The sequence below is a fragment of the Helianthus annuus genome, chromosome 14, assembly GCF_002127325.2.
Source record: "Helianthus annuus cultivar XRQ/B chromosome 14, HanXRQr2.0-SUNRISE, whole genome shotgun sequence".
Lineage (NCBI taxonomy): Eukaryota > Viridiplantae > Streptophyta > Magnoliopsida > Asterales > Asteraceae > Helianthus > Helianthus annuus.
Window position 1 is genome coordinate 167,864,458 of NC_035446.2, and position 20,800 is coordinate 167,885,257.

The following is a 20,800-nucleotide window of genomic DNA, read 5'->3' on the forward strand; positions in this document are numbered from 1 at the left end:
CCATAATAATGGAAGTGAAGTCGTCTATTACCGCAAGGTGACAACGACGTCGGTTTGGTCGGCTAACCTCTCCATAAAAATGGAATGTTTATAGCTGGTGCAATATTGGCCACACACGTGTTGAAAGGTGAATATTAGACATTTAGACAACTTAGACTGTGTGATATGTGACTCACACCGGCCCACCTGTTATTTGGATGAGGTTATTCAATTTTCTTAATATGCAATTTTTTTTATTTTTACTATTTTTTTGTTATTAGTTTGATAACAAGCTGATACGATTTCCCTATAAAATAGAGTTGCCTAGATGTATCTCCCAATCGGGTGATTATTAAGTGTTTGCTAAGATGTTTCTAGCTATTTTGTTTCCCTTCTTCTTGATAGTCTCTCATAAGCATGGGCGCATGGCAGTAGGAGACCAAATGTTGATATTATAACAAAACAATCAATTGAGAGTAGGGCTGTTTAAATTGCTCGACGCTCGAGACTCGTTCGATGCTCGATCGAAAAATGTTCGGAATTTGCTCGTTTGATTCTGCTCGATTGAAAAAAGACACTCGGTTCGGATCGGTTCGGTTTGAAACGAACCGAGCATGAGCAAAGGTCCGCTCAGTTCGGTTCGACTCGATTGGGTAGAATTATTTTTTAGTATATATTTATTTATATATTAATAAAATAATTAGAGACGCATATTGATAATATTAGGTCTAAGATCCAACTAGAGCCTATTAAATTATAGTATTGAAGGCCGATACCAATAGTCCATTGTCCAATAATCCAAAGTAGTTGAGTCAAAATGTCAAAATACCAAAATGTGAAGCTTGGATCGATACTCAAATGTCAACCTGCCATTCAATTCAGAAGTACATAATCCTGATTAAAACCCCGCATCAACCATTATTATTCGAATTCTCCATCGCCAAGACGTCAACTCCCTAAGGTTTTGCTTCAACTGATTTATTCGATTTCAAACTTCTCATAGATCAAAGTCTGCTTCACTTGATCGACGATTCATCTTTCAGCTCAGCTCAGATGATCTCTGTAGAACCGGCCAAGTGTTTTTTCTATTCCTTGTTATTTCGTAAATATATACTTGTGTTCTAATTGGACAAAAACTGCATATTACTCCAAAAACTAACAACCCCATCATCACTTTTCTATTTGTTATGCGACACTCGATACTTGCTCGACGTTCGTTCGAAAAATAATCGGATCGAAAGGCGCTCGTTCGACTTTAGCTTGGTTGAAAAAACGCTCGATTTGGTTCGGTTCGGTTTATAAACGAACTGAGCACGAGCAAAGGTCCGATCGATTCGATTCGACTCGTGAACAACCCTAATAGAGAGGTGTGTCGATGTTTTAACTTTAACCGATCAAAACAAATGAAACGGTTTAAGAACATAAATGAACAACCCCGGTTGCATACAAAGAAAAATATTAAAACATTAAGTTTGAATACCATTAAATTCAACATTTCAAACTAAAAAAAACCCATCTACATTGAAGTCCATATCATAGGTGTCAATAGGGCTATTCACGAACCAAGATGAACTGATCGGACCTTTGCTCGTATTCGGTTCGTTTACAACCCGAACCGAACCGAGCCAAATTCCAATGAGAGTCTTTCGATTCGAGCATTTTTTGATCGAACGTCGAGTGAGAATCGAGCGTTGCAAAACAAAAACGAAAGTGACGAGTAAAGTGTAGTTTTAATCTTGAGGTTTCGTCCAATTAGAACACATGTATAAATTTAACACAGAACAAGTATAAATGTAACAAATAACATGGAACAAATAGCACTCAACTAGTTCTATCAAGATCAATTGAGCGGGAAGGTGAATCGTCGACAAATTGAAGCAGACCCTTGTTCTATCGAAAGTTCAAATTCAAATGAACCGATTGAAGCAAAACCCTGACGAGTAATCTTGATATAGGAAGGAGTATTTAAATAGGTAGAGATAATTGTAGTTTGAAGTAATATGTTTATCTAGTTATTTTATTAATTGGTTAATTAAGTATTAGAGTTGATATAGGTTTAAGATAGCTTGTTCTCTAAGTAATTAGTTTGGTATAAATAGATGAGTTAGGTTATGTAATTCTTTGGAGGTTTTGCTTTGTTCTTTATTATACAAAATAGTCGTGAGAAGTTCTCACAAATCATTGTGTTGTTGCGTTTTAGATCCGGTTGATTCCAACAGCGCGTTGGTGCCTAGGAGAGTGGCAATGGAGAGACCGAATAATGATGGCCGATATGGGGTTTTGATTAGGTTTCTGTACTTCTAAATCGAATGGCGGGTTGAGACTTGAGTATGTAACGCTCCGGAAATTTAATTACGTGCATTTTTATATGTGAATATGTATCGATAAAAAAAAATATATGTTATAAGAAACAACTAGAAGTGTGAATCTAGTTAGAATGTCAATTAAGACTTTAACTAAAAGAAGATAAGTTTTGGCCATTCAAAAATATGTGTCCATAGTTGAGGGGTTAAATGGGTAAATAATGAAAGTTAAGTATTTAACTACAAAAAAAAAACATACAAACACCCACAAGGGTGCGTGTTTGGTGTCGCCAGGAGCAGGAGAAGAAAAGGCCTCCCCTCATGTTTACAAAATCAAGCAAATTGAAGTTCTAATCTTGGCCATAACTCTTGCATGTAATGAATTCTTGATCATCTAAGCCTACTAAAGCATAAGGTAAGGAGAATTTTGTGTTTAGGGGATTTTAGATGAATTGGGTCTTGAGATACCCATGAGTTTATATGAAATTATGTATAACTTGGGTGAAGATCACCATTTAGAGCTTGATAAATGCTCACACATGACTAGATTGATGCTAGAAGTAAAACCCCACTTAGAGTAAAATGGGTATAAATGATAATGTAGAAATTGGTGTGAAATTGTATGAGGAATATGTTTGAGGATTGTTATAGTAAGAAATTGTTGGTTGAAATTGAATTAGAAGCAAAGTTATAGCAAATTCTGATTGAAATTTAATGTTGTTGATGTTGTTGATATATACTAGCCAAGTTATGCATACAATACTTGTACACCATGCTTAGCTAATAGTACGCATGCCAAGTGTTTGTTAAAATGCTTGAATGAGATGATCAAATGATTTTACAAAGTTAAATAAGTATAATTGATGATTTGTTGGTTGTTAATATGAATGTCTAATAACGGGATGAAAAGGATGACAAGAGCTTAAAGTATGTAATTTTGGATTGTAGGGATTAAAGAAGAAAGCTCAAGTCATTCCGGAACGCAAACAAACCACGACAAAGGTAAGTTCTTTGCTTACAAATTATTATTAGTATGTAACAATGTGATACGACATTATTGTTTTGTCGAATTCGTATAATTGTAATGAGCTTAGTGTAAGTCAAATGCATGAAGTGATATGGGTCGAATAAGCTAGAAAGGATAATGTGCAAGGTTTGAGGAGTTTATGTTAGAATGATGGTTTTAAAAGGGGTATGTTGTAGTTCGGCTAATAACTCGAGGTCATATGAATTAACTAATTACAATGTCTAATTGGTTGGTTGTATGTAGGTAAAGCTACTTGATGGATGGCATATTTGGACCGAACACACTTGTGATGCACGCTTCCGCGAAGTTGCTAGTCGTGGTCTAAACTTTTGTTAAATGTTTCTTTTGTTTAAAACGGGTCTTATGTAAGTAACTTAATCCGGTAGTTCTTAGATCTTGAACTTGTAGTTAAAATGGTATGGGTTGTAAACTCTTTTTCTAACTATTTCGTTAGTCATGTTGAAGTAAATGCAGAATTTTAGTTATGAACTATTCGACCCGTTTGGTTTTTGTCACATGAAGCTCGTTAGTGTCTTTTAAAGTTTTAGACCTTACAAGTTGGTATCAGAGCCTAGGTTTGAGGGATTCGAGTAGGTGATGGTGCTCGAACTCAAACCGAAAGCTCTTGTGAAAGTGTGTTCGTTCCAAAGCGCCGCGCAAGTAAGTAATTTAAGGATTTTATGTTTGTAGATAGAAATGGGAATGGGTTACGGTTTAGTTACTAGTATAACATGGTTGGGGATGTTAAGGTGCGCTATGGAAAGTTTCGGGACTGCCCAGGGCCGTTTCGAGTTGAAAAAGGAGCTTGAAATGAAAGATTTTTGTAATTCAGCGTTTGCATACCAGGAAGCCCGTCGGCGACGGGCTATATGCCGTCGGCGACGGCTCCCTCCCACCCGACGGCTTAACCACCTGCCTACGGGCTAAAGGTGGCGACGGGGTTATGCCGAGCCCGTCGGCGACGCACTCAATGCCGTCGGCGACGGGTCCCCCCTAAATGTTTTGCTGAATTTGTTGTTATTCTTGTTAAGGTCCTTAATTCGATTATGACGTTCGTTTAACATAAAGAATACCCCGAATCAACTATGAAACTAAGAAATTCATGATAGCTAGTATGCTTTAATAATGAATGTGTGAAAGGTTGAGGAGTTCCGACATGCGAATGAATAAAGTAAGTGACACCTTAAGAATGTTTGTAAGGAAGGATTGGATGGTTCACGATTTGTGAAATCGAACTATTGAAAACAAATGATGTATATATATATAGAAAGATGAGGAGGATGAAAGTGACAATAATTAATATGAATGTTTAAATTGTAGATGGCAAGTGGAGGAAACACGGATAACACAGAACGTATAACTCGGAACGAGTTAAACAAGATGATCTCGGATGAAGTAACGAGGGTAATTGATGCAAATGTTTTCAAGCTAGCACAAGAGGTGGAGGGCCAAGTACTTAGTACGGTAGAAAATATGATCACGGGCAAGGTGGATGAATTGAAGGAAATGATAGCTGGAATTCAAGGCAAGAAAGAGGCAAGACGGTGCACCTACAAGGATTTTATGGCATGTAAGCCTACGACCTTTGACGGGGAAATCGACCCCATAGAATGCCAAAGATGGATAGCTAACATGGAAGGGGTATTCATTCGGAGTCATTGTGACAAGGAAGACCAAGTCATGTTTGCCACGGGGCAACTCATGCGAAGGGCTAAAGATTGGTGGGACTCGTATAGTAAGGAGATTGGAGAAAATCGAGTTCAAACCTTGACTTGGCAAGAATTCAAACAGCCTTTTATCAAGTACCATTGTCCACAATCGGCTGTGGATCGAATTCAAGAAGATTTTCTCCGGTTGCGACAAAGGGATGAATCAGTTAACGAAATCACGAACACTTTCCTCGATCAACTGAAGTTTTGTGAAGAAATAGTTGGAACAGAAAGGAAGAAGATTATTCGTTATCATGGCATGCTCAAAGCTGAAATTCGGGAGTTCATAACTCCTTCAAAGTGTGAAACTTTGGATGAGATCATTGATTTAGCAAGGGATAGAGAAATCGAGATAAAGAGGCAAGATGAACGTGGGGAGAAAAGGCAAGTCGAGAAGGGGTCAACTCAAGGCTCATCCAAGAAACCCAAAACGCAAGATCAAGGAAAGAAGGAAGCTTCCAAAGGCGGGTTCCCACGATGCAAAACATGTGGAAAACCCCATTCCGGTGAATGCTTATTGGGAAGGAAGGGGTGTTACAATTGCGGGCAAGAAGGGCATCCGTACTATAACTGTCCGAATCCCAAGAGGGTGTGCTACAATTGTAATGAATCGGGCCATGTGAAAGCTGATTGCCCAAAGCTCAAACAAGGGCCGAAGAAAGAAGGAAAGAAAGAAGAAACCGCGAAAGCGAAAGGAAGAATGTTCCAAATCTCCACGGAAGAAGCAAGAGCTCACCCGAATGTGGTCTCAGGTATCTATATGATAAACTCTATACCCACTTATATATTATTTGATACCGGAGCTAGTAGGTCATTCATTTCTAGTGAGCTTGTACGTTCCCCTTTATTTACGATAGAAAGAATGGGTACACCACTCGAGGTAGAAATTGCCGATTGTAAGAGTTATCTACTGCATGAAATATGTAGGGGTTGTAATATCACTATAGATGATGAAGATTTTGATATTGATTTGATTCCCATGGTTTTGGGAGAATTTAAAGTAGTGGTAGGTATGGATTGGTTATCCCGTTATCACGCGGAAATTTTATGCGAAAACAAAATTATTCATGTGACATCCCCTAAAGGGAAACGGGTAACCATTCATGGGGAAAGGGAAGTAGGGGCAAAATTTTGCACTATCCTAGAAGCAATTAAGTACGTGAGGAATGGAAGTAAAGCATTTTTAGCCTACGTAGTCGATACCAAATTAGGAGCTTTGAAAATTGAAGATACTAAGATAGTGAATGAATATCCGGATGTATTTCTGGACGAATTGCCGGGACTCCCACCCGAGCGGGAAGTCGAGTTTCGTATCGAATTAGAACCAAATGCCAAACCAGTAGCCAAAGCCCCTTACCGGTTGGCACCCGCGGAAGTACGGGAATTAATGGTCCAATTACAAGAACTTCTTGACAAGGGTTTCATACGCCCTAGCGTATCCCCGTGGGGAGCGCCTGTTTTGTTTGTTAAAAAGAAAGATGGGTCGATGAGAATGTGCATCGACTACCGTGAACTCAACAAACTCACGGTAAAGAACCGATACCCACTTCCGAGAATAGATGATCTCTTTGATCAACTACAAGGGGCAAGTTGGTTCTCAAAAATCGACTTGCGATCGGGCTACCATCAAGTACGAGTAAGGGAAGAGGATGTACCTAAGACTGCGTTCAGAACTCGCTACGGACATTACGAATTCCTGGTAATGTCATTCGGGTTAACTAACGCTCCGGCCGCTTTTATGGATCTAATGAATAGGGTATGCCGAAATATGTTAGACCGGTTTGTCATAGTGTTTATTGATGACATTTTAGTATACTCTCGTAGCGAGTCTGAACATGCAAGTCATTTACGTCAGGTACTCGAAACGCTTCGAAAGGAAAGATTATATGCTAAGTTTTCTAGGTGTGCGTTTTGGCTTAGGGAAGTGCAGTTTTTGGGACATGTAACTAACGAAAAGGGGATTTTAGTGGATCCCTCTAAGGTAGAAGCCGTGATGAAATGGGTACCCCCGAAGAATGTAGGTGAAGTAAGAAGTTTCTTAGGTCTAGCCGGCTATTATCGGAGATTTATCCAAGACTTCTCCAAAATAGCTCTCCCTTTAACTAAACTAACAAAGAAAGAAGAAAGGTTCGAATGGAATGATGATCAGCAGAAAGCTTTTCGAATGTTAAAGGAGAAATTGTCAAGTTCCCCCATTCTAACGCTGCCAGAAGGAACGGAAGACTTAGTGGTTTATGCAGACGCATCTCATCAAGGGTTGGGTTGTGTCTTGATGCAACGAGGCAAGGTCATTGCCTATGCTTCAAGACAACTAAAGCAACATGAAATTAACTATCTAACCCACGATCTCGAACTGGCGGCGGTAGTGTTTGCCTTAAAAATCTGGAGGCATTATTTGTATGGAACGAAATGCACCATTTATTCGGACCACAAAAGCCTTAGATACTTCTTCGAGCAGAAAGATCTCAATATGAGACAACGAAGGTGGCTAGAGTTGATCAAAGATTACGACTGCGACATTCTTTACCATCCGGGAAAAGCTAATGTTGTGGCGGATGCGTTAAGCCGAAAGGAGTACCCACCACCCATTCGAGTGAAATCGATGAGAATGATAGTTACACCAACCCTTCTTGAAACGATACGAAAGGAGCAAGACGAATCCTTGAATAAAGGCGATCCGAAAGGTGAAAGAACGAAAGGGTTTGAAAGTGAACTTGAAGCAAACACGAGCGGATTAAGAACAAGGTTTGGGCGAGTTTGGATACCGTGATACTGTGAAGCAAAGACCTTATTATTGGAAGAAGCTGTCACACCCCCAAAAAATCCACATGCGGAGTACCACCGCTTGGGAGCGTGACTGACCAGGATCAAGCCATCAATCATATTGAACATAGCATAATATAAATAAAATAGTTCGTAAAACCTCATTCAATACAATTGATGTTCCAAACCAAACATAGTATCAATAGCGGAAGCATAATAATGTGTAACCCAAAGTAAATCATAAGTTTAAATGTCACAATAGTTCATTGTAACAATCACGATCCTTGTCCACAACGACCCGCTTCTCCAGTGCAAGCTCCATAAGTACCTAAGGTCCTGCAAGGCATGCAGCAGAGAGTCAACAACTAGTTGAGCGAGTTCACAGATAACAGTTCAGTAATAGTATGGTATGAGTAATAGTAAGTTCGTTCGTTTATATCATGTTTCATATTTCCCATCGCGGCCTCCCAGGCAGGTGTGCGAAGATATTAGGGGATGTTCATCCCAATTATTCTAGACTAGGTTTATTTGTATCGCGGCCTCCCAGGCAAGTGTGCGAAGGTTAGTAAGTTTAGTTCGCGGCCTTCCAAAGGCAGGTGTGCGAAGATGTCATAGTATCGCGGCCAACCCGTGGCAGGTGTGCGAAGATCAGTTCAATGAGTGTTACTAGTCTAGTAGGTTCGTATTCGTTAAGTTCTACCATCTGAGTGTGCATAACAATCTATCAAATCCCATTCCCCACCCGGGAACCCATGCCTTGGCTGTGTGAACTCACCTTGGGTTTGCTCGGTATGCTAAGTATGTGCTCAAATAAATCAGTCACGTCCTAGAGTATGCACGTATACACAATCAGTTTATATCCAAGTTATGCACGTATAAGTAATCATACAAGTACCAGCATGCATTCTTTATCACATAAGTCATGCACATCACTTAACAGCAGTTAGATATTCCAGTTAACATATAACAGAGTTAAATCATGTTACTGTGCAACGTATTTCAAATCGGCGAAACACATGTTTGGCGAAACACATTTTTGACGAGACACTCCCTGTTTCGCCAACCACCCTTGGCGAAACACAACCCTGTTTCGTTGACTACTCTTGGCGAAACACAACCCTGTTTCGTTGACTACTCTTGGCGAAACACAATCTTGTTTCGTCAAGAATCCCATCTCGTCAAGCATTCTAATTCGTCAAGTCTGTTACGTGGTATCATTAGTTACGTCAAACATACAGTTACACGAGAATCATGCAGTTAGATATAGAAACCCTAATCATAGTTACTAGCCGTCATCATCATCATCAATCATACGGAGGTCATATAACACAGAAATCACCATGAATCATAATCATTACATATACATCTTATATTCTGAACACAAAACTCGTTAACAAATCCCGAATCTATACTAACCAAAACATACATGAAAAGATAACTCCAATAGCTGTGATCTAGAAAAATAATCAGAATTTATCAATCATTAATAAGTACAACCCTTGCAAGATTCATGAAACCCTAATCAATATCAATTCCGCATAAGATTAGGAAATCGACTAGTCATACATAATCGAATCAATATCATCATACTCATAATCGTTCCAGGGAATCAAACATAAATACAATCATGAATCGGGTAGTCAAGGAAATCGTGAAGCCGAACTAATACACAGACGACTAACCGAGATGGATGGGTGAGATGGTTAAGCGGTAGCAAAGTCCGAGAGGGCACACACAACTGCCGTCGCAACCAGAAAAGTTCTAGGGTTTCACTTCTGCCAAAAACATGGCGAATGAAACAGAATACCAAGTCTATAAAGTCACGTAACGCCTTGGGCCATGATTGGGCCTCGATGAAACTGGGCCGGCGAAACAGGATTGGCGAAACAGGCTTTCTGTTTCGTCGGATGGTTCTTGGCGAATCACATATGATTCGTCGAGTCCTTAACGGGCTAGGGGGCTTTATCCAATTCGGGTTTTACAATTAAGCTTATCACACTAACACATAATCAAACAATCACAAAACACTTTCATTTATCACAACGTACACATTACAAGTCAAGCGAGTCAAATAACTAATCAGTCAAAGTCAACAGTCAAAGTCAACATGCATAAAAGTCGAAAGGTCGAGTTGTCACATTATCCCCAACTTGAAAGAAATTTCGTCCCGAAATTTGGTAAGTACTTACTGAGGAAGCTAGATAGGTTGCATCGTTCACTGGTTTTCTTGGGGTGTCACATCCTCCCCCCGTTGATCTGGAATTTCGCCCCGAAATTCCGTTGTAGTAGCTTCAGCCTCAGCAGTGGTTGTATTGGTTCCGAATAACTGGGGATACTTTTCTTTCATTTGGTCTTCGCGTTCCCAGGTGTACTCTGGGCCACGTCGGGAGTTCCAACGAACTCGAACAAGAGGGATTCTCTTGTGTTTGAGGACCTTCACATCCCGATCCGTAATTTCAACAGGTTCCTCGACGAACTGCAACCGCTCGTCGATAGTGAGTTCCTTAAAAGGAATGATGAGGGTCTCATCTGACAGACACTTCTTCAGATTCGACACGTGAAAGACATTGTGAACTGCCCCGAGTTCTGCTGGTAAGTTCAATCTGTAGGCTACCTTGCCGATTTTCTCAATGATCTCGAATGGTCCAACATATCGCGGATTTAACTTACCCCGTTTGCCAAAACATACCACACCCTTCCAGGGTGAAACTTTTAACAATACCCGGTCCCCGACCTGAAATTCCAAAGGCTTTCTACGCTTGTCCGCGTAGGCTTTCTGACGGTCGCGTGCTGCCGCCATGCGTTGTCGTATCTGTGCAATCTTTTCTGTGGCGTCCACTACAATCTCTGGACCCGTAATCTGACTATCCCCCACCTCTGCCCAACAGAGAGGTGACCGGCACTTACGCCCGTACAATGCCTCGAATGGAGCGGCTTGAATGCTGGTGTGATAACTGTTATTGTATGAGAACTCCACCAAAGGGAGGTGCTTTTCCCAGCCGTTGCCGAAGTCGATGACACATGCTCGAAGCATGTCTTCAAGAGTTTGGATCGTTCGCTCAGACTGCCCATCCGTCTGAGGGTGATATGCCGTGCTCATGTCTAACTTTGAGCCGAAAGATTTATGCATCGCTTGCCATAGCTCTGACGTGAATCGTGCATCGCGATCTGAAATGATGGAGATGGGCACCCCGTGCCTCGAAACAACTTCTTTGAGATAAACGTCTGCGAGAGTGGAGAACTTATCCGTTTCCTTTATCGCTAGGAAGTGTGCAGACTTGGTGAGTCGATCCACGATCACCCATATGGTATCATTCCCACGCTGGGATCTAGGTAAACCCGTAACGAAGTCCATGGAAATTTCCTCCCATTTCCACTGTGGTATCCTGGGCTGTTGAAGTAGACCTGCGGGCTTCTGATATTCAACCTTGACTCTCGCACAGGTCAAACACTTGCCGACGTAAGTGGCGATGTGGGGCTTCATGCTAGGCCACCAATATGTTGTCTTGATGTCGTGGTACATTTTATCCGACCCTGGATGTACCGAGTAGCGAGACTTGTGTGCTTCGTCCATCACAAGTTCGCGTAAACCGCCATACAGTGGGACCCAAATACGCCCCGATACATAGTAGGCGTCGTCTTCCTTTTGTTCCATTTGTTGCCTCGAACCACGTAAAGCTTCAGCCTTTACGTTTTCTGGTTTCAACGCTTCCACTTGAGCATCTCGTATCTGTGCAGGAAGACTAGACTGAATAGTGAGCTGCAAAGCTCGTACGCGTCTAGGTAGAGTGTCTTTCCGACTAAGGGCGTCAGCCACAACATTGGCTTTGCCTGGATGGTACTTGATAGCGCATTCATAATCATTCAGTAGTTCAACCCATCTTCGTTGACGCATGTTCAAATCCTTCTGCTTAAGGATATGCTCGAGACTCCTGTGATCGGTGTAAATCGTGCACCTGGTACCGTACAGGTAGTGTCGCCATAAGCGCGAAAACAACAGCTCCCAGCTCTAAATCGTGCGTCGTGTAGTTCCGTTCGTGAACCTTGAGTTGACGAGAGGCGTAGGCAATCACTTTATCCCGCTGCATCAATACGCAACCAAGACCCCGTATTGATGCGTCACAATAAACCACGAAATCTTCCGTGCCCTCTGGCAACGAGAGAATAGGCGCACTGCAAAGCCTATCCTTTAAGTACTGAAAAGCGGTTTCCTGGGACTCTCCCCAGCGATAGGTGACACCCTTCTGTGTCAGCAGTGTAAGCGGTTGAGCGATCTTTGAAAAGTCTTTGATGAATCGCCGATAGTAACCCGCCAAACCCAAGAATTGGCGTATTTCCGTTGGTGTACGCGGTGCAGGCCAGTTCCTGATCGAATCTACTTTGGATGGATCGACATGAATCCCATCCCTGTTCACCACATGGCCTAAGAAGTGGACTTCACGAAGCCAGAAGTCGCATTTGGAAAACTTGGCGTACAATTGCTCTTTTCTAAGAAGTTCCAAGATCGATCGCAGGTGCTGCTCGTGCTCCTCCTGACTCTTGGAGTAAATCAAGATGTCGTCGATGAAAACAATGACGAACTTGTCTAAGTACGGCTTGCACACCCTGTTCATAAGGTCCATAAATACGGCTGGCGCGTTCGTTAACCCGAATGGCATGACAAGAAACTCGTAGTGGCCGTAACGAGTTCTGAATGCGGTTTTGGAGATGTCCTCATCCCGGACTCTCAGCTGATGATACCCTGACCTCAAGTCTATCTTGGAGTAGTAACTCGACCCCTGCAACTGGTCGAATAAGTCGTCTATACGCGGAAGAGGATAACGGTTCTTCACCGTCACCTTGTTTAGTTCACGGTAGTCGATGCACATTCTGAACGTACCGTCTTTCTTCTTCACAAAAAGTACTGGAGCTCCCCAAGGCGAAGAGCTTGGACGAATGAAGCCCTTATCCAAGAGCTCTTGTAGTTGCTTTGAAAGTTCTTCCAGTTCAGTTGGAGCTAGACGATACGGTGCGCGGGCTATTGGTGCTGCTCCAGGAGCCAACTCAATCTGAAACTCGACTTGGCGATGAGGCGGTAAACCGGGTAATTCTTCAGGAAACACCTGAGGGAAGTCACGTACAACTGGAATATCCTCCAGTTTCTTTTCCTTTGCTGATGCGTCAGTGACAAGTGCCAGAATGGCAGTGTGCCCCTTTCGTAAACATTTCTGAGCTTTCAAGAAAGAAATGATGCCAACCACAGCACCACTCTTGTCGCCGTGGACTTCGAGAGGTTCCTGACTAGAGCGAGGAATACGAATAACCTTTTCCTTGCATAAAATCTCTGCGTGATGTTGGGATAACCAATCCATACCGATGACAACGTCGAAACTACCCAAAACTATGGGTATAAGATCAATCGAGAAAGTCTGACCAGCTAGAACGATACTACAACCCTTGATTACATGTGCGGCTTCTACGCTTTTACCATTGGCTAGTTCTACGACGTGTTTAGTGTTTAGGGGTGTTGGTGTACGTTTTAGCAGTTTACTCATTTCAAGGACATATAACTTGTATCAGCACCCGAATCAAATAAGACAGTAACGTAAATATCGTCGAGAAGAAACTTACCCATAACCACGTTGGGATCATTCACTGCGTCACCCCGACCTAGCACAAAAGCACGACCCCGAGCTTCGTTGCCGTTGTTGTTGTTTCCCCCGTTGTTGTTGTTGTTATTGTTCCCGTTGCCCTGATTGTTGTTGTTGTTGCGATTCTGATTCAACTGTGGGCAATCGCGTTTGTAGTGGCCTTCAGCCCCACACTGGAAACATCCCCGGTTTCCACGCTGTGGCTGCTGCTGCTGGTTCTGTGGAGCTGGCGGTGGGAGTTGCTGGTTTTGGTTTGCTGGTCGCGAGCTTCTACAATCTTTAGCCTCATGGCCCGGCTTGTGGCATCTTTGACAACGTTCCCTGCGACATCTTCCACTGTGGTGTTTGTTGCACCTGTTACACCACGGGTGAGTTCCCCTATAACCACTCTGCCCCTGGTTGCCCGATGATTGCTGATTCGGGCTCTGATAATCGTTGGTGCGACGCTGCTGAGTTTGGGACTGAACCGAAGCTGATCCCTTGCTGGAATCCCCATCCCACTTTCTTTTGTTCTCGCTGGTTGTGGCAGAAGTAGTAGCAGCTGGAGTAGTAGTAGCAGTAGTGGTAGCACTGATGCGTTTTGGCAGTCTGTTCTGATCCACTGCCTGATCTGTGATGCGGTGAGCGAGGCGCTGAATAGCCTGAATGTCGTCAAGATTAGCCGATGTTACGTGGCTCTGGATTTCTGGCGCCAAACCCTTGAGATACAACTCAATACGCTTGTATGGAGGGTCCACCATAGTTGGACACAGCACGGCCAGCTCGTTTGACCGTTTAGTATATGCTTCAATCTCTGACCCAGTCATTTTCAGGTTATACAACTCGTCTTCCAGTTTGTGAATATCTTCACGCGTGCAATACTCTCTCTTGATAAGTTCCTTAAAATCGTTCCAGGGTGTGGCGTTAGCAGCTGCCAACCCCAGAATTTGCACCTGCGCGTTCCACCAGGTTAGCGCTATTCCCTCCAAGGTGCCAGTTGCATACTTGACCTTGCGAGCCTCAGGGCACTCGCACATTTCGAATACTGACTCTAGCTTTTCAAACCAATGGAGGAGTCCCACTGCCCCCTCGGTGCCACTGAAAGAATTTGGACGACAGTCCATGAAGTTCTTGAATGTGCAGACAGGCTGCTGCGCGTGTTGACCTATTGTACGAATAGGACAAGTTAAATACGGGAGTTAATGTAGGATCTAAAGACCCTAGTATGAGTCTATACTGCAGGGTATACTACCTGCTTGAGCGGCTGCAACTGCCGCAACAACGAGAGCCTCTAGCTGGGCTTGAGTCATGTTAATTCGTGTGGCCATTGATCTTCACATCAAAGGCAACATAAGTGAGAAAGGTTCGCGAATAGTGCGATGACAGAAGAGTGTAAGCACATAAGTGTTCTCAAGCAGTAACAGATAGCGAGCAATAGTAGGGTAAGCATACTACGAGCAAAGTTCTAAGCAGTTCTAGCAAGCAGGTAATAAACATAAACCTTATTACCTAGGATGTCGAGTCTTGCACGTGGAGCGAAGCGTCGTTGTGGATCGTTGAGAGCACTGTTCTGGTTATAGTCTGGTTTTAATAAAAACGTTTTCCCATATTAAAACCAAGTTCTCTATAACCAATGGCTCTGATACCAATCTGTCACACCCCCAAAAAATCCACATGCGGAGTACCACCGCTTGGGAGCGTGACTGACCAGGATCAAGCCATCAATCATATTGAACATAGCATAATATAAATAAAATAGTTCGTAAAACCTCATTCAATACAATTGATGTTCCAAACCAAACATAGTATCAATAGCGGAAGCATAATAATGTGTAACCCAAAGTAAATCATAAGTTTAAATGTCACAATAGTTCATTGTAACAATCACGATCCTTGTCCACAACGACCCGCTTCTCCAGTGCAAGCTCCATAAGTACCTAAGGTCCTGCAAGGCATGCAGCAGAGAGTCAACAACTAGTTGAGCGAGTTCACAGATAACAGTTCAGTAATAGTATGGTATGAGCAATAGTAAGTTCGTTCGTTTATATCATGTTTCATATTTCCCATCGCGGCCTCCCAGGCAGGTGTGCGAAGATATTAGGGGATGTTCATCCCAATTATTCTAGACTAGGTTTATTTGTATCGCGGCCTCCCAGGCAGGTGTGCGAAGGTTAGTAAGTTTAGTTCGCGGCCTTCCAAAGGCAGGTGTGCGAAGATGTCATAGTATCGCGGCCAACCCGTGGCAGGTGTGCGAAGATCAGTTCAATGAGTGTTACTAGTCTAGTAGGTTCGTATTCGTTAAGTTCTACCATCTGAGTGTGCATAACAATCTATCAAATCCCATTCCCCACCCGGGAACCCATGCCTTGGCTGTGTGAACTCACCTTGGGTTTGCTCGGTATGCTAAGTATGTGCTCAAATAAATCAGTCACGTCCTAGAGTATGCACGTATACACAATCAGTTTATATCCAAGTTATGCACGTATAAGTAATCATACAAGTACCAGCATGCATTCTTTATCACATAAGTCATGCACATCACTTAACAGCAGTTAGATATTCCAGTTAACATTTAACAGAGTTAAATCATGTTACTGTGCAACGTATTTCAAATCGGCAAAACACATGTTTGGCGAAACACATTTTTGACGAGACACTCCCTGTTTCGCCAACCACCCTTGGCGAAACACAACCCTGTTTCGTTGACTACTCTTGGCGAAACACAACCCTGTTTCGTTGACTACTCTTGGCGAAACACAATCTTGTTTCGTCAAGAATCCCATCTCGTCAAGCATTCTAATTCGTCAAGTCTGTTACGTGGTATCATTAGTTACGTCAAACATACAGTTACACGAGAATCATGCAGTTAGATATAGAAACCCTAATCATAGTTACTAGCCGTCATCATCATCATCAATCATACGGAGGTCATATAACACAGAAATCACCATGAATCATAATCATTACATATACATCTTATATTCTGAACACAAAACTCGTTAACAAATCCTGAATCTATACTAACCAAAACATACATGAAAAGATAACTCCAATAGCTGTGATCTAGAAAAATAATCAGAATTTATCAATCATTAATAAGTACAACCCTTGCAAGATTCATGAAACCCTAATCAATATCAATTCCGCATAAGATTAGGAAATCGACTAGTCATACATAATCGAATCAATATCATCATACTCATAATCGTTCCAGGGAATCAAACATAAATACAATCATGAATCGGGTAGTCAAGGAAATCGTGAAGCCGAACTAATACACAGACGACTAACCGAGATGGATGGGTGAGATGGTTAAGCGGTAGCAAAGTCCGAGAGGGCACACACAACTGCCGTCGCAACCAGAAAAGTTCTAGGGTTTCACTTCTGCCAAAAAAATGGCGAATGAAACAGAATACCAAGTCTATAAAGTCACGTAACGCCTTGGGCCATGATTGGGCCTCGATGAAACTGGGCCGGCGAAACAGGATTGGCGAAACAGGCTTTCTGTTTCGTCGGATGGTTCTTGGCGAATCACATATGATTCGTCGAGTCCTTAACGGGCTAGGGGGCTTTATCCAATTCGGGTTTTACAATTAAGCTTATCACACTAACACATAATCAAACAATCACAAAACACTTTCATTTATCACAACGTACACATTACAAGTCAAGCGAGTCAAATAACTAATCAGTCAAAGTCAACAGTCAAAGTCAACATGCATAAAAGTCGAAAGGTCGAGTTGTCACAGAAGCACACAAGTCCCGTTACTCAGTTCATCCGGGAGCCACTAAAATGTACCGAGATTTGAAAGAAAATTTTTGGTGGCCGGGAATGAAACGCGACATTGTCAAGTATATATCTAAATGCTTGACATGTTCTCAAGTTAAGGCGGAACATCAAAAACCTTACGGGAAATTACAACCCTTAGAAATTCCGGTGTGGAAATGGGAGAATGTGACTATGGATCTTGTGACCAAACTTCCGAAAACCAAGAAAGGGCATGATGCAATATGGGTCGTTGTTGACCGTCTTACCAAAAGTGCCCATTTTCTACCTATTCGAGAGACCTATTCCTCGGAAAGGTTAGCGGAAGTTTATGTGAATGAAATCGTTTCCCGCCATGGTGTGCCGGTATCTATCGTCTCAGACCGGGATACGCGATTCACCTCCCGCTACTGGCGGAAGTTTCATGAAGGAATGGGTACTCAATTGCATCTAAGTACCGCATACCACCCGCAAACGGATGGCCAATCCGAACGAACGATTCAAACTCTCATAGACATGTTGAGAGCATGTGTGATAGATTTCGGGGGAAATTGGGATGAACATTTGCCGCTAGTAGAATTTTCATATAATAATAGCTACCAAAGTAGTATACAAATGGCGCCGTATGAAATACTGTATGGAAGAAGGTGTAGAACCCCGGTTTGTTGGGAAGAAGTAGGGCAAAGGGAACTCGCACCGAATGATGTGGTGGCGATAACCAATGAAAAGATCGACGTCGTACGGGCTCGGTTAAAAGCGGCGCAAGACCGACAAAAGTCCTATGCGGATAGAAGAAGTCGCCCTATCGAGTTCCAAGTGGGGGACCGAGTATTCTTGAAGGTGTCTCCGTGGAAAGGTATAATTCGATTTCGTAAGCGAGGAAAGTTGGGTCCACGATATATCGGACCGTTCGAGATTCTAGCTCGAGTTGGAAAGGTGGCCTACCGGTTAAATCTACCTAGTTCCTTGGAAGGGATTCATAATACCTTTCACGTATCACAATTACGAAAATGCTTAGCGGATGAAACGGCTCACGTACCTCTTGAAGATATTGAAATAGACAAAAAGATGAATTACATAGAAAGACCGGTAGCTATAAGGGATTCCAAAGTAAAGACTCTTCGCAACAAAGAAATCAAGCAAGTATTAGTTCAATGGCAACACAGAAAGGGGTCAGATCTCACTTGGGAGATGAAATGAGAAGGTTCTACCCGTCCTTATTCGGTATGTAATCAGGTTTCGGGGACGAAACCTTTCTTAAGGGGGATAGACTTGTAACGCCCCGGAAATTTAATTACGTGCATTTTTATATGTGAATATGTATCGATAAAAAAAATATATGTTATAAGAAACAACTAGAAGTGTGAATCTAGTTAGAATGTCAATTAAGACTTTAACTAAAAGAAGATAAGTTTTGGCCATTCAAAAATATGTGTCCATAGTTGAGGGGTTAAATGGGTAAATAATGAAAGTTAAGTATTTAACTACAAAAAAAAAACATACAAACACCCACAAGGGTGCGTGTTTGGTGTCGCCAGGAGCAGGAGAAGAAAAGGCCTCCCCTCATGTTTACAAAATCAAGCAAATTGAAGTTCTAATCTTGGCCATAACTCTTGCATGTAATGAATTCTTGATCATCTAAGCCTACTAAAGCATAAGGTAAGAAGAATTTTGTGTTTAGGGGATTTTAGATGAATTGGGTCTTGAGATACCCATGAGTTTATATGAAATTATGTATAACTTGGGTGAAGATCACCATTTAGAGCTTGATAAATGCTCACACATGACTAGATTGATGCTAGAAGTAAAACCCCACTTAGAGTAAAATGGGTATAAATGATAATGTAGAAATTGGTGTGAAATTGTATGAGGAATATGTTTGAGGATTGTTATAGTAAGAAATTGTTGGTTGAAATTGAATTAGAAGCAAAGTTATAGCAAATTCTGATTGAAATTTAATGTTGTTGATGTTGTTGATATATACTAGCCAAGTTATGCATACAATACTTGTACACCATGCTTAGCTAATAGTACGCATGCCAAGTGTTTGTTAAAATGCTTGAATGAGATGATCAAATGATTTTACAAAGTTAAATAAGTATAATTGATGATTTGTTGGTTGTTAATATGAATGTGTAATAACGGGATGAAAAGGATGACAAGAGCTTAAAGTATGTAATTTTGGATTGTAGGGATTAAAGAAGAAAGCTCAAGTCATTCCGGAACGCAAACAAACCACGACAAAGGTAAGTTCTTTGCTTACAAATTATTATTAGTATGTAACAATGTGATACGACATTATTGTTTTGTCGAATTCGTATAATTGTAATGAGCTTAGTGTAAGTCAAATGCATGAAGTGATATGGGTCGAATAAGCTAGAAAGGATAATGTGCAAGGTTTGAGGAGTTTATGTTAGAATGATGGTTTTAAAAGGGGTATGTTGTAGTTCGGCTAATAACTCGAGGTCATATGAATTAACTAATTACAATGTCTAATTGGTTGGTTGTATGTAGGTAAAGCTACTTGATGGATGGCATATTTGGACCGAACACACTTGTGATGCACGCTTCCGCGAAGTTGCTAGTCGTGGTCTAAACTTTTGTTAAATGTTTCTTTTGTTTAAAACGGGTCTTATGTAAGTAACTTAATCCGGTAGTTCTTAGATCTTGAACTTGTAGTTAAAATGGTATGGGTTGTAAACTCTTTTTCTAACTATTTCGTTAGTCATGTTGAAGTAAATGCAGAATTTTAGTTATGAACTATTCGACCCGTTTGGTTTTTGTCACATGAAGCTCGTTAGTGTCTTTTAAAGTTTTAGACCTTACAGAGTATCGATCATCGCTTCACATTTCAGTATTTGACATTTTGACTCAACTATTGGTATTGGATTTCAATTATACCAAAACGGGCTCTATTTAGACCTTGGATCATTATTATTAATGTGGGCTCCGGCCAACTGAGCCGAGCCAAACCGAGCGGATCTTTGCTCGTGCTTGTTTTGTTTACAAACCGAGCTGATCTGAACCGAGCGCCATTTTCAATCGAGCTGAACGAGCAAATTCTAAGGTTCTTTTGATCAAGCATTAAACGAATGTCGACAATTTGAATAACCCTAGTTATCAAAGGTGCTAGGCGCCCTTAAGGGCCTCGCCTGGGACCTAGGTGCAAGGTGCCAAAAAAGCGAGACAAGAGAAAAAACCCACTATGAAAAAAAGTTAAAAGTATATATGTTGTAGAAAATAATATTTTTTAAAGAAAATAAAAAAAGCTATTATATAACATTTAATATCATCTAGTTAGTATCAAAGGTTTTAAAATATTAGTGAATTGGTGTAGAAAAGTAGAAATCAATTAACAACAAAAGTTCTAAAATATTAGTGAATTAGTGTAGAAAAGTAGAAATCAATTCGTACCAAAAGTTCTAAAATCTTAGTGAGTTAGTGTAGAAAAGTAGAAATCTTGTCGGAGTTTAGAGACTTTGACCGGAAACTCTCCGAAATTTGGGAATCTCGTCGGAATCTGTGCCTGAACAATCACCAGGAGAATTAAATCGCAATTGCTTCACATTAAATCGCAATTGCCTCGGCTCGCCTGGAAAATAAGCCTAGACGTAATAGGCGACGACTTTTAACAATTGTAGTCT

The 20,800-nt window shown here is 41.5% G+C and overlaps 1 protein-coding gene and 1 long non-coding RNA gene across 2 annotated transcripts; both read left to right on the forward strand.

Moving 5' to 3' along the window:
* The first annotated feature begins 2,554 nt into the window (after positions 1-2,554).
* Positions 2,555-3,798, forward strand: LOC110904926. The gene is made up of 3 exons (XR_002572843.2): positions 2,555-2,697; positions 3,231-3,284; positions 3,553-3,798. It is a non-coding gene; the product is annotated as an uncharacterized LOC110904926 (long non-coding RNA).
* An 831-nt stretch (positions 3,799-4,629) lies between these two features.
* Positions 4,630-19,916, forward strand: LOC110907831. Its single transcript, XM_022152755.2, has 3 exons — positions 4,630-5,770; positions 19,349-19,402; positions 19,671-19,916. Exons 1-3 carry the CDS (start codon positions 4,630-4,632, stop codon positions 19,682-19,684), a joined length of 1,209 nt encoding a protein of 402 aa, XP_022008447.1. The 3' UTR covers positions 19,685-19,916.
* The last annotated feature ends 884 nt before the right edge of the window (positions 19,917-20,800 follow it).

Bases quoted from the DNA above. Each gene is read 5' to 3' on its own strand.
- LOC110907831 (XM_022152755.2), top strand. From the start codon at position 4,630: ATGGCAAGTGGAGGAAACACGGATAACACAGAACGTATAACTCGGAAC. The intron at 5,771-19,348 runs GTATCTATATGA...TTTGGATTGTAG, and splicing joins TCACCCGAATGTGGTCTCAG to GGATTAAAGAAGAAAGCTCA.